At 35.4% G+C, this 15,264-nt stretch overlaps 2 protein-coding genes and 1 non-coding gene across 3 annotated transcripts; 2 read left to right on the top strand and 1 right to left on the bottom strand.

Moving 5' to 3' along the window:
* The first annotated feature begins 2,607 nt into the window (after window positions 1–2,607).
* On the top strand, window positions 2,608–9,127 carry LOC111379965 (UDP-glucuronic acid decarboxylase 1-like). Its single transcript, XM_023003405.1, has 7 exons — window positions 2,608–3,445; window positions 3,943–4,090; window positions 4,178–4,257; window positions 7,157–7,240; window positions 7,364–7,438; window positions 8,476–8,568; window positions 8,670–9,127. The coding sequence occupies exons 1-7, from the start codon at window positions 2,801–2,803 to the stop codon at window positions 8,877–8,879; spliced, it is 1,335 nt and encodes a 444-aa protein (XP_022859173.1). The 5' UTR covers window positions 2,608–2,800; the 3' UTR covers window positions 8,880–9,127.
* Window positions 9,128–10,400: 1,273 nt separating this feature from the next.
* On the top strand, window positions 10,401–12,363 carry LOC111379967 (protein SODIUM POTASSIUM ROOT DEFECTIVE 2-like). Its single transcript, XM_023003407.1, has 3 exons — window positions 10,401–11,109; window positions 11,403–11,478; window positions 11,973–12,363. Exons 1-3 carry the CDS (start codon window positions 10,552–10,554, stop codon window positions 12,164–12,166), a joined length of 828 nt encoding a protein of 275 aa, XP_022859175.1. The 5' UTR covers window positions 10,401–10,551; the 3' UTR covers window positions 12,167–12,363.
* Window positions 12,364–12,881: 518 nt separating this feature from the next.
* TRNAY-GUA lies at window positions 12,882–12,965 on the bottom strand. Its single transcript is given in 2 exon segments — window positions 12,882–12,917; window positions 12,929–12,965. It is a non-coding gene; the product is annotated as a tRNA-Tyr (tRNA).
* Window positions 12,966–15,264: the final 2,299 nt, after the last annotated feature.

Here is a 15,264-nt window from a genome sequence, read left to right as displayed (position 1 = left end):
AGCTGCCTTTCAAGTAATTGATTTTTGAACTGGAGATCAAATATTTGTATTTTGAAATAATTCATCGATTCCCCGACCATCTGCATCACATGAATACCTATAATCAAGTAACTGATGATGGTAAAATGTGAAATAGAACAGTCATCTGTGACCAACAGTGAAATGTTTATTGATGTCTAACCTGAAAATATTTCTATGACCTATAATGAATAACTGTGTGAACAACATATCATGACACTAAATGGACTTGTCACATGATAGATTAAACTGTAACAACTTATATTATTTGACGGCTAACCCTCTGAATCAGGTGTATGCAGATCAGTCGTGTCGGCTAACTTACGCTCCCCACTTGGCAAATTTCCGTCGACTGATGTTCCCTTTCATCTGGGTGGTGGGTCAACAAAGTTGTCATTGTCAATGTGCACATTGGAGTGTCCCAGTCTTCCATCAGTTATCAAAAGCATAGGAGTATATTGTTTTATCTCTGAAGCACTTGGCTTTATATTGGTCCCAGCATAATGAACTGATCGGTCTGTGCTACCACCCTTTCTCTTCACCCCACATTACCGATCAAGTTGGACAAGTTTTTCATACCACACCTCTATCATGTATGGTATTGCTATTTCAGCTTCTGGTGGTTCTAAGTCACATATTTTCAACTGTCATTCAGATCACAACAAAATTTTAATGTCAATAAAACAAAAATATAGGAACGATCGGATATAATTTTGCACGTCAAGCAGTTATATTGACATGTATTTTGATATAACAACGTCAAGCGTGTTGTAAAAATGCTTGTGACATGTATCGAATTTCTGTAATAGACCGAATAGCATCTATGACTTCATAAATTTGATTTGCGACTTGACGAAATTAATTTGTGACCGAATTAATATGATCTGAAACATGTAAATATGTGCAACTCCACATATTTGACAAATAATAATGCTGCAACAGTTACCACTTACATCCAAATTGGAAAAGCATTCAAGCTCCTCGAGCTTAGCAGTCGATGGGTCGTTGTCAGCCGTCTAATTCCTAATTCAGGGGTACACTTTGAATGTTCTTCTAGCTATGTATCAATTGAGACTTGGAATAGTCTAGTAAATCCACACTTGAAACGCTACAAGCAAGCCTCTGAGCTTCTAGTGAGTTGTTCTCTTACTCAATCCCTCCCTCAATAAAGTTACCAACGTGTCAAACAATGACTTATCCCCTGGGAACAAATTCATAGCATTCAACTAGCACGAACAAAAAGTGATCCACTGCCTTCTTTTAATCTCTCGGATATAGATGTGATATGAAATACAATGCACTTAGCATAGAAACATCTGCATCAAGAATATGAGTTGCACCAGGGAATGCTTCCTTGACGTCTTCATGAGTCACATTTTTCAACGTTGAGAAATATGCATTTTTCAAAAGTGAAGAGGTGTTCTCCATCCTACTTGTATCGGCTTCGCCAACGTATCCCAGCCCAGTCACTAAACAAAACTCCGAAATTGAGAATGTTACAAATTGTCCGGTTATGTTAAACCACAACTCACTCTCATTAGGTTGTTGCACCTACCTCAATAGAAAGTAGTGTATTAGCTGGTATTGCACAACGATTTCGTCGCATTCCAGGAAGTGGGAAAAACACGTTTTAAACATTATTCAATGTTGGGCTTCATTTATATTGTTTTTGAAATTTTTCAACATGCCCTTCATTGGGGTAATTGTGATTTTTCCTGGAAACCAACTCTTCTCTGATATGGTAAATCTTCGAGCTTGCAAATTAATTGGTCACAAAAAATGCAACATTTGGTCACAGATGGAATTCAGTTAAAAACAACAGTGATATGTGACACAAGTCCCCTTTCCACATATAAGAACTTATCAGCACACTTAGGAAACAACACAATCCCCCTTATATAAGTCACAAATGAACAACAAAATTTCAATACAACGGGAGAATCCCTTTTTAGAATTTGGCATTTCGATTACAATTACAACTACAAATTCAACGCAACATCTCTCACAAAATTCAAAATAATTCTTCCATACATGTTACTCATCCATTAAAATGTTCAAATGTGTGCTCGAAAATAAGTGAAAAATTAAAAAATAGAAAACACACCTTCTTCACGGGCGGAGTTGTGGACGGGCGTGTGGATTTGTGTCTTTTGGAAGAGTAATCTATTTGCACTTCATCAAACTTACATTTACCTCTTGTGTTTGAATCATGGCTTCCAACCTTCTCCCCTCGGTTAACACTCCTTGAACGACGAACTATATTTAATGGAAGTCGATTCAATCGTGGCCGATGACCAGCGCGAGTTCGCCATGGAACTGATAGGGATGAATGGCAGTACATGGCTTGATTGTCCAACGGGGATGGATGTAATAGAAAGAACGTGGGGGAGTTTATGGAAAGAACGTGTAGGGAAGTTCTCCAAAATATTGAGTTACCAAAATTTGAAAAACGTGAAATTGGGAAATAGTTACGTTATGTTTTTTAAATAAATAATATTTAAAAAAATATTTATGATTTATGAAATATAAAACTTCCAACCTGATTTGAGTATTTTGAATAATTAAACTATGATTTTGTGTAATTTGCACTTCGGGAAATTTCAAAGTTCAAACTTCAAAATCATAAGGTACAACAGCTTCACCAGATGCCGCAGAGTACCTTTCTGACATTCTTTTGCGTCTGTACCAAAATTCAGCTACAATCAGACCTCGATTTCTAGAATCAAATCGCTAGCAATAACGAAACTGTTCTTCTTACGGCAGAAGCTTTCATAATCCAGCCATGAAGCAGTTGCACAAGCCAGCCAGTACAAGAAGAGATGAAGAAATCCCTATGTCCCAGAACCCACCTTACTCTCCCAAAGCATTGAAACACCCCAGATCACTTCCCAGATCTCTCAATTATCTGCTCAAAGAACAGAGACTTCTTTTCATTCTTGTGGGCATTCTTATTGGCTCCACTTTCTTTATCATCCAACCTTCCCTTTCCTACCTCTGGTCGGCTTCTTCCGGGCCCAGAATTCCCAGATCCCACAGTTTTTCTGGGAATGGTGAATCGGTTAGCCTTTATGATCGCACGGGGGTGGTGGGATATGATGAGAATTATAGGAGTAAGTACCATAATGGGGTGGGGAGAGTGCCGGTGGGAATAAGAAGCAAGAGGAAGAGGATTGTAGTTACTGGAGGGGCTGGGTTTGTGGGCAGTCATTTGGTGGATAAGCTGATCGCTCGAGGTGATGATGTGATTGTGATTGACAATTTTTTCACTGGGAGGAAGGAGAATGTAGTTCATTTGTCTGGAAACCCAAGATTCGAGCTGATTAGGCACGATGTTGTTGAGCCAATTCTGTTGGAGGTGGATCAGATCTACCACTTGGCTTGTCCTGCATCTCCCGTACATTACAAGTATAATCCTGTCAAGACTATCATATCCTTATTACAGTTGTTATTAATTACTAAAGTGAATGAATTTTTATTTTGAGAAAATGTAGTATTGTTTGATCTGTGTGTGCGCGCATGTGCATTAGCAAAGTAGCCGAATGAATGGCTTTGCCTGTTTGAATGACTGGGGATGGTCAAAAGTGAGTTGCTTTAATTGTCATCTATGCCAATGTCGATCATAGCATATTATGTGAGATGTTCGAGTGATGTGTTCTCTCCAAGTCCAAGCACAAACTTGCAGATGCAGATTACTATATTTGCTATATACACAAAGAGTGCATTTGAGTCTTCAAATAAATATGATTTTTATGCGATTATATCTGATAAATGGGCTTGCACAAGTGCAATTTCCAGTGAAGATTGCTGATTTTGAGTGTGTTAAAACTGGGAAGTAATTTAGATAAAATTACTCGAGATTTATATTGTACCTCGATTTGTTTTTGTTGGATAGTTTGTTTATTGAGATCCTTAACACATAATTACAAGACAAATGTGATGGGGACCCTTAATATGTTGGGTCTCGCAAAGAGAATTGGAGCAAGGTTCCTTCTCACTAGTACAAGTGAGGTTTATGGTGACCCACTTGAGCATCCACAGAAGGAGACATATTGGGGACATGTGAATCCGATAGGTGGGCGCCATCTTTCTTTTATTTGATATGTTGTTTTGTTATGCTATTTGGTATGAAGTTTATTATTGAGTTCTTTCCAATAATCAGGTGTACGGAGTTGCTATGATGAAGGAAAACGAACTGCTGAAACCTTAACTATGGATTATCATCGTGGAGCTGGTGTTGAGGTAATACACCTGCATTGCAGTGATAGTTGTTGAAATCTAAGCTTGGTATATTGATGATTTGGTTCTCAAAAAGAGTACAATGTGATTAATCTTATTTGCTTTACCTACTTTAATAATACATTGGTTGGAACAAGCATTCATTTGTTCAAGTTCATCATTCATTTAGAAAACTGCATTAGTGTTATCATTTACTTTTTGCAAATGATTGTTGTATTTATTCAGTAGTATTTAACCTTTCTGACTACCTTTGATACCTTATTAAGGTGTCTGGAATGTTTCTTCACCTTTGACAAAAAACTAAACTCTACAATGTGCTTTGCACATGATCTATCATGTATCATATCTGCAAGCTGTGTCTGTGATGATGTTAGGTTTTATATGCCACGAAATTGGCATCTAGTGTAGGCGAGAATTTTTCAGCACTTCTGATTAAATTCAAACACATTATTGCATCCGGCTTGGCAAATGTTTCCTGGTACATTTGATCAAGTCCAATTAGATTTTTCAGCCTCGTACATATAGTATTCTTAGGAAGGGTTTTAACCATTTTATTTACATCAAAGACCCCATAAGTTTCTGCCTACGAATGATATCATATCAAGTAGCCGGTTAATGAATTGTTAATTTTTTTGTTGTGACTTTAATTTGATACATGTTGCTACCTTATAAATTTCATGCTTCTTAAGAAGCAATTGATTCCTTTTTGAAACACCTCACATCAACGTCTGTGAAGATTTAGGAAAAACCATGAAAACTATTTACTTCTACTATGAATCTAGATAAAGATTCAAATTGAACTGGCAATGATATGGCTACAATTAAGTTTACTATATTGTCTAAGGCATGAAAGAGAAGAAGATTCTCCGTCTTGGACATGTAATGATTTCACTTTGAAGGTAGCTTTCATCTTTATAAATGCAAATGGTTTTCAAGTACATTTATTGCTTATTTGAAGAGCAGCAATATAATTAATGTGCTTGAGATTCCTAGATTAGAATTTTTTATATTATTTATACCAAGGTGAGCTAGGAAGCACGTCTTACAGGCTTATGATCTTGATAAAATTTTCTATCACGAAAATGGAAGGAAATTTCATGTCATTATTTGTTTGAAGTGAAGTCTCATTATATTATGTTGAGTTACAGAGGAGCTGCTATATTTTTGGTGTTCTCTTTCTATAAATGACAGAAAACAGATAAATTCCATAAATGAAGATACCATTCAAGCTAATTACATTTTTTATTACTTTATTGTTATCATCATCAAAATGTATATATTGTGTTATGTGTGTGTTTGGGTTAATGTCCTTATAAGGATTATAACGAGAGTAATAGGTCCCATGAAATATGTGGTAAAATGTTGGTAATAGTTGTGAATGTGCGGTTAAAGTTAAAGTTAGACATTGATTAGAAATTATATGTAACTTATATTGTTTCCTAAACATAGTCATCACTTGGCCTTCTCTTGGTCTAGTTCAGATCGTATGTATATCAATATTGTCTAATTCTGGATTGAGTTTATGTTGTCAACTTGCTGGATTTTGTGCTTTATTCTGCCTTTGCCTTAGAATTTGGAGACCAACACATTAATAGAATTATGTGGAAAATAAACTTTACACCCTCAAACTATTGTTCTGTTACACCAATAGCCTTTCTATTCTGATTTATCAAACTATTCCTCTACCTTTGAGAAATGCCAAATTTTCAAACCCGACTCCAAACCTTATTTCATTCTTTTCTCAACAATGAATTGGGTCAGCACAACAAAGGCCCATTGGAATTTTCAATTCACACCTTCCCCATGTTAAATAGTCACCACCACTGAACGCTAAAAGCCAATCATTAGAAACCATAGATTTTATATGGGGAGAAAGTAGTTAAAGTGTATATACGACAAAATTGAGAAACCATGGATTTTAGCTGCTTGGTTATGGCGCCCTACTTTTGAGAGAAAAAGTGTTTTACTCTCTCCTCTCAAGTTTTGGTAGGAAAAAATGCTAATGACATCATTTTTCAGCTCTCTATAGCACGGACACTTCAATTGGAACAACGTGTCTGTGTCCGACACTTGTCGATACTGACACTTCTTGGACACTTTACCATAAACATTTTTCATTGTTTATTAAAAATATCATATATTTTTAACTCAAACTTATTAGTAAATAACAAATAGGTACTTATATTTAAAAGATTTCAACAAAAAAATTTAATAACAAGTGTAAAACTAAATTTATACTATATAAATGATGATTTTTAAAGATTTCAATCAACGTGTCGGCGATGTGTCGTGTCGGTACTTTTTTTAAAAATCACGTGTCGACGTATCCGACATGTATCGTGTCGGACACACGTGTCCATGTCTGTGCATCATAGGTTCAGCTAAAATGGAGTGTCTAAGCTGGTTCAAGAGGATGATCAACCACACTAAGACTGAGACTCAAACATGGCCTAAACTCCTACAGGAGGCAGCAAAGAGGAATTTCCCGCAATGGGCGTGGAGGTAGAAGGCCCATGGGTCATGAATTTATTTTCTAGAGAAGAGGCAATGACGGTATCTGGGGAATAAATATCAGCTAACTCCACAAATATAAAGTTGGAATATCCAGGAAAGTATGTTCTGCATGACAAGCAGACTTTGTTTCACTATTTTGTCTGACTAAGTTGAGAGTTTGAGGAATTTGGGATTATTAATTATGGACAATAGTATAACAGCTCAGGATTCTGGGGAAGTACAGGATAATCTAGTTACTCATTTTATAGCTTCTCCACGAGCCAAAGATTACCTATGATTGAGATTTGTCCTTGTAGAACGAAATTGCTTGTCCCCTCTACTTGGCAAATCGCATCCCAAGTTGGATTTAAGAACTGCCATAATTAATCATGCTCCTCTTACTCTGCAGGTGCGCATTGCACGTATATTTAATACGTATGGGCCTCGTATGTGTCTTGATGATGGACGTGTTGTCAGCAACTTTGTTTCACAGGTTTGTCCTCTCTGTTGCTGTACCCTTATGGTTTGATAAAGATGCCATCTACTATGAGATTACCTTTCTAAGGATTTTTACATTCACCAGAGTTCTTATTCTAAAAGCCGTTGTATTCTGCAGGCCATACGCAAGCACCCAATGACAGTTTATGGGGACGGGAAGCAAACCCGAAGCTTTCAATACGTGTCTGACTTGGTATGTAGTATTATATGCTGTCAACCTGCTTGCTCGTACTGCCTCATTTATTCATGTACTCTACTCTATATAAACCATGCAAATTTCCCCAGCTTTGACTAGGAAATTCTTGCTATTGAAAGACCGTCGACCTCTTTTAATTGTCATGACTATCAGTTAGTTGAGTATCGTTGCACATTCAAGTCCAATTGTTCTATCAAAGAAATTTCTGAGTTATTACAGTAGCAAATTTTTAAGGCAGTCAAAACCTAGAAGGCTTTACATTCTGGAGGGATCTATGGGTGGAAGTTGTGCATGTTGGCGAAGCTTAAATAATTACAAGTAAATAATAATGTTTCCGAATAAATAATTGTTTTTCTAGGTCAAAGTTGGAAATAAAATATTATTTTGAAAGTAACCGTCACTTTCTTGTCAAAGTTATAAGAAAAAGATTACGTATTCAAATATGTTAAGAGAGCTTGAATTACTTTTAAGGTTAGCCAAACATGCTCAAGACTTCCAATTCATCTTCAATACCTGAAGAAAATTTCTAGTACTCCCAGGATATGGAACTTAGTGCTCCTGTCACTATTGAATTGACATGTATATTACTTATCAATGTATTATTTCCAAATATTTGCCATCAAGTGCACAAGAGATTAATGCAAGCATGAGTAGAACATGCCTTATGATGATTTGTAACTAAGATTCAATCTGAAACATACATACTATATAAGATCCACAACAAACAAAACTGTAATGTATGCAAGTAGCAATTTGTTGTGTTGAAACCTGAATGAGGAAAAACTAAGCCCCTGTTTGAAAACCATTATTTGAAATTCATTTTTTTTAATTTTTTTTTTTTACATGCTCATATTCAACCACACACTTATACAATAAAATATTCTACACGAAAACCCAAAACCTTTTCGTATTTTTTAACCATACATTCTCCTAAAAATCACTATTCAAAAACAATGTTTTTCCCAAATAATGGTTTGTCAAATAGGGGCTAAATATTGTTTACTACAGAACTATATTCATTATCTTGATATCAGGTTGATGGATTAGTGGCTCTAATGGAAAGTGAGCACGTCGGACCGTTCAACTTGGGTAACCCTGGAGAGTTCACAATGTTAGAGCTTGCCGAGGTTTGTGATCTTTGGGCTCCCTCAATGATATTTTCTTATCTAATGATGGGTCTAGAATCTAGTTTTTGACATGATTAAGTTGCCTTTTTGGGTAATAACAGGTTGTCAAAGAAACCATTGATCCCAGTGCAACGATTGAATTCAAAGAAAACACTGCTGATGATCCTCATAAGAGGAAGCCAGATATTAGTAAAGCAAAAGATCTTCTAAACTGGGAGCCAAAGATTTCCTTGCGTGAGGGCCTGCCTTTGATGGTCAATGATTTTCGAAATCGCATCTTGAATGAAGATGAAGGGAAGGGAAACAAATGAAGAATGTGTACAAATTGATAGCATGTTGTGCATGTTACTTCTACAATAGTGCATTGATATCTTCATTTTATTTTTTTATTATTATTTTATTTTTTTTGCAAATTTTACCTATAAGTCACATCGTCACACTACCTCTATTATCTTTTTTCTTTTTTCCTCAAGAATTCTGCAATTTCGACCATGCTTTGATATGAATCCAATTTTGTACAATTCCTTATAATGGTTTTACGTGACTTGAATAACATGAATGCATATTTGTTACACAATATAAGACATGACTCGACATATATTTAACAAGATCTTAGATATTTCTTCATTTCACAATCCAGCACTATCCAATCCTTCCAACGGAACATATCAGAAGAATAAAGGGTGGTGAGTTAGAAATCTTGAAGTGTGATATGGCTGGAGGGGATATAAAGGGGAAAGGAAAGGAAAAAAAAGAGCAGAAAGTGAAATGCTCGAAGGCATCTGATTCCATGGGTTTTTGTGAGCCAGAATACTTTCTTGATTACATAGAAGCAAAGTGGCTTTGTGTCTCATTCTTTCAATTTTCCAGATGATTTTTTTGAAGCATATGTTCCAAAGGCATCTCAACACATTTCTCTAATATTCCCATTTTCTAGAAATGAAATTTAAGACTTGTTACGCTTAAAGATATTTTGGCAAAGAGTCGATATCTCTGTAACTGCAATTTTAACATTCAAACTCCTTTTTTTTACAGAGTCGAGGACGGACGAAACACAATTTAATTCCAAACCATAATCCTAAATATGTTTACTACTTAAAACAGTATCAAACAGGCTCTGCAGTACTCTGTCCTTGAGCATGCACGCTGAGGATAATTTATCCGTTCCAGTCCAGACATCAAACTCATCGACAAACAGTTCTTCTCTGAAATTTTCAATTAAAATTGGTCAGATCCACGCCCCATGCTGACAGCAGAAATTAAATTACTGTAAAAATTCCATGCCCAAATAGTTTTATATCTGAATTATGAGGAAACTGCCACTGAATTCTGCAGAGAATCCAGTCCACGAGTGTCACCATGGGACTCTTTAAAAAATGTTATTACTTTTCCATTTTAATTCATCCTAAGATTGGTGCACCCGCTCGCAGCAGAGGTGCTTCCTTGTTGCACTCACAGGAATGCCACTGTTTGAAGTCCGTCTAGGTGGAGCCAACTCACATTGTACATTTTGACCTTCGACCAGAGTAAGGGCGAAAAAACCCGCTTCGAACGGGTTGGCCTCCATCCCGGGGCATGGCCCCGCCCCAAGTTCACCTTGTGGAAAAAAAAATGATTAAAAATAATTTTATTTTTAGACAATTCACCCGTTAAAAACCCATTTTAAATTTGTATGTTATTAACTAATAATGACATAACTCGAAATTTTGAAAATGCAATATATTGACAATCAGTATAAAACTTTAACATCCAAGATATATGAATACATAGATACATTGTATATATATCATTTTGTTATATTAGAATAGAACGCCTCTCTCTCTCTCTCTCTCTCTCTCTGTGGCAAGAGCTCAAGCTTAACAGCAAACCCCAAGAATCTTAGCAAGAAAAGTCTCTTTGTTTCTGTCCCACAAGTTAACACATATTGCAGCAGATTCCCTAAACCTTTAATTCTAACTCTTACCATTACAGTACTTTTTAAAGATGAAAGGAATCCATATATTCTGTACATCTCAAGCTGCAACAGCCATATGTCCCAACATGAGTGAAGCCTCATCTTCTTCGTCTTCCTCCTCCTCCTCCGCTGCTCAACTCGGGAGCAGTCGAGCCATTGACCGATACAATCCCATCATCAGAGACGAGAGAAGAAATGGAAATCCACTTCCACCTCTCAGTTCTCAACCAAAACTCACTCCCAAACCTCGAAAACACCATTCAAAAAACCCAAAGAAACCTTTGAAGAGAAATGAGGAAGCCAAGAAAAAGAAAGTCCTCGAACTGGAGGATGAAAAATTAAAGAGAAAGGATGAAAGATTTGATAATAGTACTAATGTTGTAAGGAAGAGCTGGAGTTGTACCAAGCCAGGAGATTTTATAAGCCCTGCTGGTTCAACTAGATACTTGTTGAATGATAAAGCTTTCTTGGAGGTCTTATCGGATTTCGACCCGGTTTTGAAATTGGTTCATGATGAACCTTCCAAGTCTAAAACAGATGAATCATGTGATGGAAAACTAACCTCTCTGTCTGAATCTCCAGAACAGGTTTTCTTCACTCTCGATTCTGCACGTATTATGTTTAAAGTGATAATATGTTTATCTTTAGTATTTTTGTTATAATTTTGTCTTGCTATGTGTGTTGTTTCTTCAGTACCATCTTAAAAGATCGTCCTTTTAAGAGGATAGTCCCGATTTGTATACGTTGATTATTGTTTTTTCTATATTGAATTAACATCGGATTTTACCGTTTAACACTAATCATTGTCAAATAAATTCCAATGCCCTTAAGTCTAAAATTGATTTTAATTCAGGAAGTGATTTTGAATATTTGGTTGCAGGTTGTTGTTCTTAGAGTATCCCTGCACTGCAGAGGATGTGAGAGAAAAATGCGAAAACATATCTCTAGAATGGAAGGTATGCATATTCAGTGCTCTTCATTTTCTCTTCTTTTTGTATTTCTGTGAGTTGAATTAGATGAGAATCGATAGCAATAACAAAGAAAAAGAACCTTCTAAAAGTCGATGGAGAGAATATAATAATAAAATACTAAATAACCCTTTAAAGGTCGATCCAGAAAACAAGTGGATAGTAAAATTAAGCTCTAGAAGTACAGTAGAACCCACAAAAAGATTGGCCTCGAAATTGTTAAGATTTGGACTTCCATCTTAAAATGTCAACCTTGTTAAAAGGAGTAGCCCAAAACCTTTTAAGTTGGTCTATGTTTTCATTTTATTCGATATGAGATTATATCCCTTTAGAGAAATCACCTTGTATCGTAAGAATATCAAGTGGAATACCCAATATACTCGTGAAGGTAGATCAAGTCGAGAGGATAAGTGTACTAGTTTATGTCACGTTTTTGTCTATTGTTCGTTCTTCCTTAACTAGGTGCTTAATATGGTAAGCAGGGGTGAAATCTTTCAACATAGATTTTGCAGCAAAGAAAGTGACAGTGATTGGGGATGTGACTCCATTAGAGGTTCTTTCAAGCATATCGAAGGTAAAGAATGCCCAATTATGGCCTCCAACGCTATCATCTTCACTTTCACCACAAAATTTCACTACCCCAGAATTCAACTACAAAGGAGCTGCTGGTGCTTGAATTAATTATCACTAGATGAAATATTCATCTTCTTAATGGTGTAAATTGAGGCTTGGCTTGATGATGGTTCTCGTTTATGAATTTGGTAATTTATGCCTTTAGTTCTGTACTTTTTTTTTATTATAAAACTAATTAATAATATCTCGGTGCGAATTGAAATCAAAATTTTATTTTGGAATGTATGTGTTTTCAAATGATTCTGGCTATTATTTCTAGTATAGAAGGATACAACTTCCGGGAGTTTATTATTATTATTTTGGGAATTTTTTAGTTATTTTTTGAAATAATAATAATAATAATAATAAATCTTTCTAACTCGCGCACAAGCCACAAAGTGAATTTAAGCTTTACTTCTCATATGTTTTGTCATTCCATTCAAAAGTTATTTTGAGAAGTTTAAAGTATGAATTATGATATTCAATGATGAAAGTAAAAAAAATGTTGCCATAGGGTCGAAAATTTGATCAAAATCGTGATACTCTCGACCAAAATTGAGATTCACAATCGTGATCATTTAGATGGAGTAAATAACTATGAGGAGAAAGTGGAAAGAATTATGTTTACACATCTATTATTTTTTTAGTTTTTGTCATTGCATTAAAGGCAATTTATAATTTCGTTTAGTGCTTTTTGTGCAAATTTTCCTTAAGCGAACATATCAACAGAACCCAAAATAGTATTTTAATGAATAATTAAAATTAAAAGTAGAAAAATATCCGACCTGCCGGATTCGAACCAGCGACCTAAGGATTACAGCAACGACTACAGTCCTCCGCTCTGCCAACTGAGCTAAGGTCGGTTTGAATGCTGAAGTGTGGAGAAATACTTGTAATGTCTTGTGTTTTTACAAACAATTAATAAAATAATTAATCAAGTACTTTATAATCTTATGTTCGAGTCTGAGATTATGGATTAAATAGTTTATAATTCAAGTATAATATGTCCTAAACAAATTACATAATCTCATAATATTCAATGAGATTAATTCAATGTATACATCAATTCATCGTAATTGCTAAATGGGAAAAAAAAAAATATTTGATATCACGAAATTAACTTCTTATATAAAGGACCTCAATCGTATTATTGACTGTTAAACATAAAAGAGATGAGTAACTCAAAATAACCTTAAGATATCATTTTTTGGGTCGTGATTGTGGAGGATGGATTTACGCAATTGATAGCAAGAAAGGATTTATTTACGCTAGTTATTGCCATCCGGAGTGAAAAATATTTTACGTGGTGCCAAAGCATCGCCTTGTATCTCCCCCTTGCCCAAGTACACGAATTAGTAAGAATCAGTAAGATGATATGTGGATTATCGATTAATCAAATAATTAATGAAAGCTTAAATAAGTTTTTTTACTATCTTTCCTTTGTTTCTTTGAGCAGATAACATTTTTTTTCCCTGTAGACTAAAGTAATTTAGAGAGGATCTGTTTGAATTGTTTTAAAGGTCCGTAAAATTTTAAGAGAGAACAGAATATGGAAGAGATCAAACATGGTCTTAGCTTATAATATTTTTAATTGTAGAGATCGAGTTTTCAGGGCTGTCACTTCTATTTATTTTCAATCATACATTATCTCGATAAAATAAATTTACGCGCGAACCCATAATTTTATGTTCAAAAAGCTGGCTGCAAATTCAACCAAACTTTATAAAAATGCTCACAAGTTTATGTATGATCTAATGGAAAACAAGTGTGCCACTTCATTGACAGAGCTAAATAAGGCAAAGACAATAATTAGAATCCTAAGTTCGGAAATAAATTTCGAATTTTGTTATTCCTTTTAGTTCTAAACAGACCTGTTCATCTGTCCATATAACCAAGACTAACAGTGCCTTCTAAACTTACAAAGTTTGAACCTCTGTTATCATTTCATCTATCAACAATTTCTCAATTTCGGCACCTATCACATCGATTTCTCCTTTGAATCCAAACCATTGCATATCCCAGTCAAGTATTCTCTCCGGTGTTTTACCTACGGCTTGAAAGTCTTGACGGCAAATCAACTTCTGAAGACTATCTCTGATCACTTGCTTTGGCCCCTTCAAATCAACACCCGCTAGTTTTGGCATATCCCATGGGAACGAGTCTACGAGCAGCTGATAAACTTCTACAATTGTTGAATTTATTCTGTCAAACAGCAACCTCCTTTCAGACCTTGACTCCATTTGCTCGTTGCTATATTTCTTCTCGAGGTTATCGAACAACTCAGGATGCAAAGAGCATTCCGGGGAGTGCCATGTTGTTCTAAAGAAATCAAGGTCAGATTCTTCAAAACCCGAGTTGATCAGCACATCAAGAACATATGAAGCTTCCCAGACTTCGGCTCCTATCTCTTGGTTTTGTTCTGAATCCATCAACGAATGTTGTGCACTGTCTTCCTCGCTTGAAATAAGTGCAGGTACCTCAGTATATGATCCTGATTCCATCTTGAGGAGCTGCAGCTGCATTCGCAATTCTACAAAAAAAGGTTCATAAAATTTTACAATTGTAGTAGAAACTAAAAGAGGAAAAAAAATGTTAATATGAGAACGAAAGAGAAAGCGTGTACTGCAAGAATGAGCATGGATGACTGAAGTACATGACTCTAGTAAAGCAAAATGTGTCTGTAGAAAATCCTACAATCACAAAGACGCAAAGATGAAAGAACCTGTACACATTCAGACAGATGAAGAACAGTTTTGTGATCTGTATACAGCAGTGGATCAAACACCACTATATGCCATTCACAAACTGACTAAAAATCGTGGTTTATATTGAAGGCTTTATCAAACGATGTGTACAATTCAAAATGGTGGGGTTGAAATAACAGAAAGGAAGAACCAGTCTGTAAACAATGGTTAAATAGACAATATACTGCTACCGAATGTTTGAACTATATCTCAGGGATTATTTTTATTGGCACCATTTAAACTTAGGTTATGCTCCTTGCTGAAGGTCAAAAGATTATAAAAGGTCATTCCTTTCCCCGCATGGAAAAATTTTAATCACCTTCAAATAAATTTTCTTGTAATTCACTCAAGCCGAATGACGATGCTCTCTATAGCTTAAAAAAAAAAAAAAAAAAAATATATATATATATATATATAT

Source organism: Olea europaea, unplaced genomic scaffold (assembly GCF_002742605.1).
Source record: "Olea europaea var. sylvestris unplaced genomic scaffold, O_europaea_v1 scaffold2075, whole genome shotgun sequence".
In the NCBI taxonomy this organism is placed as follows: domain Eukaryota; kingdom Viridiplantae; phylum Streptophyta; class Magnoliopsida; order Lamiales; family Oleaceae; genus Olea; species Olea europaea.
This window is presented reverse-complemented; position numbering and strand designations above follow the sequence as displayed.

Bases quoted from the DNA above. Each gene is read 5' to 3' on its own strand.
- LOC111379965 (XM_023003405.1), top strand. From the start codon at position 2,801: ATGAAGCAGTTGCACAAGCCAGCCAGTACAAGAAGAGATGAAGAAATC. The intron at 3,446-3,942 runs ATATCCTTATTA...ACACATAATTAC, and splicing joins ATAATCCTGTCAAGACTATC to AAGACAAATGTGATGGGGAC. The intron at 7,439-8,475 runs GTATGTAGTATT...TCTTGATATCAG, and splicing joins TTCAATACGTGTCTGACTTG to GTTGATGGATTAGTGGCTCT.
- LOC111379967 (XM_023003407.1), top strand. From the start codon at position 10,552: ATGAAAGGAATCCATATATTCTGTACATCTCAAGCTGCAACAGCCATA. The intron at 11,110-11,402 runs GTTTTCTTCACT...ATTTGGTTGCAG, and splicing joins TGTCTGAATCTCCAGAACAG to GTTGTTGTTCTTAGAGTATC. The intron at 11,479-11,972 runs GTATGCATATTC...TATGGTAAGCAG, and splicing joins ACATATCTCTAGAATGGAAG to GGGTGAAATCTTTCAACATA.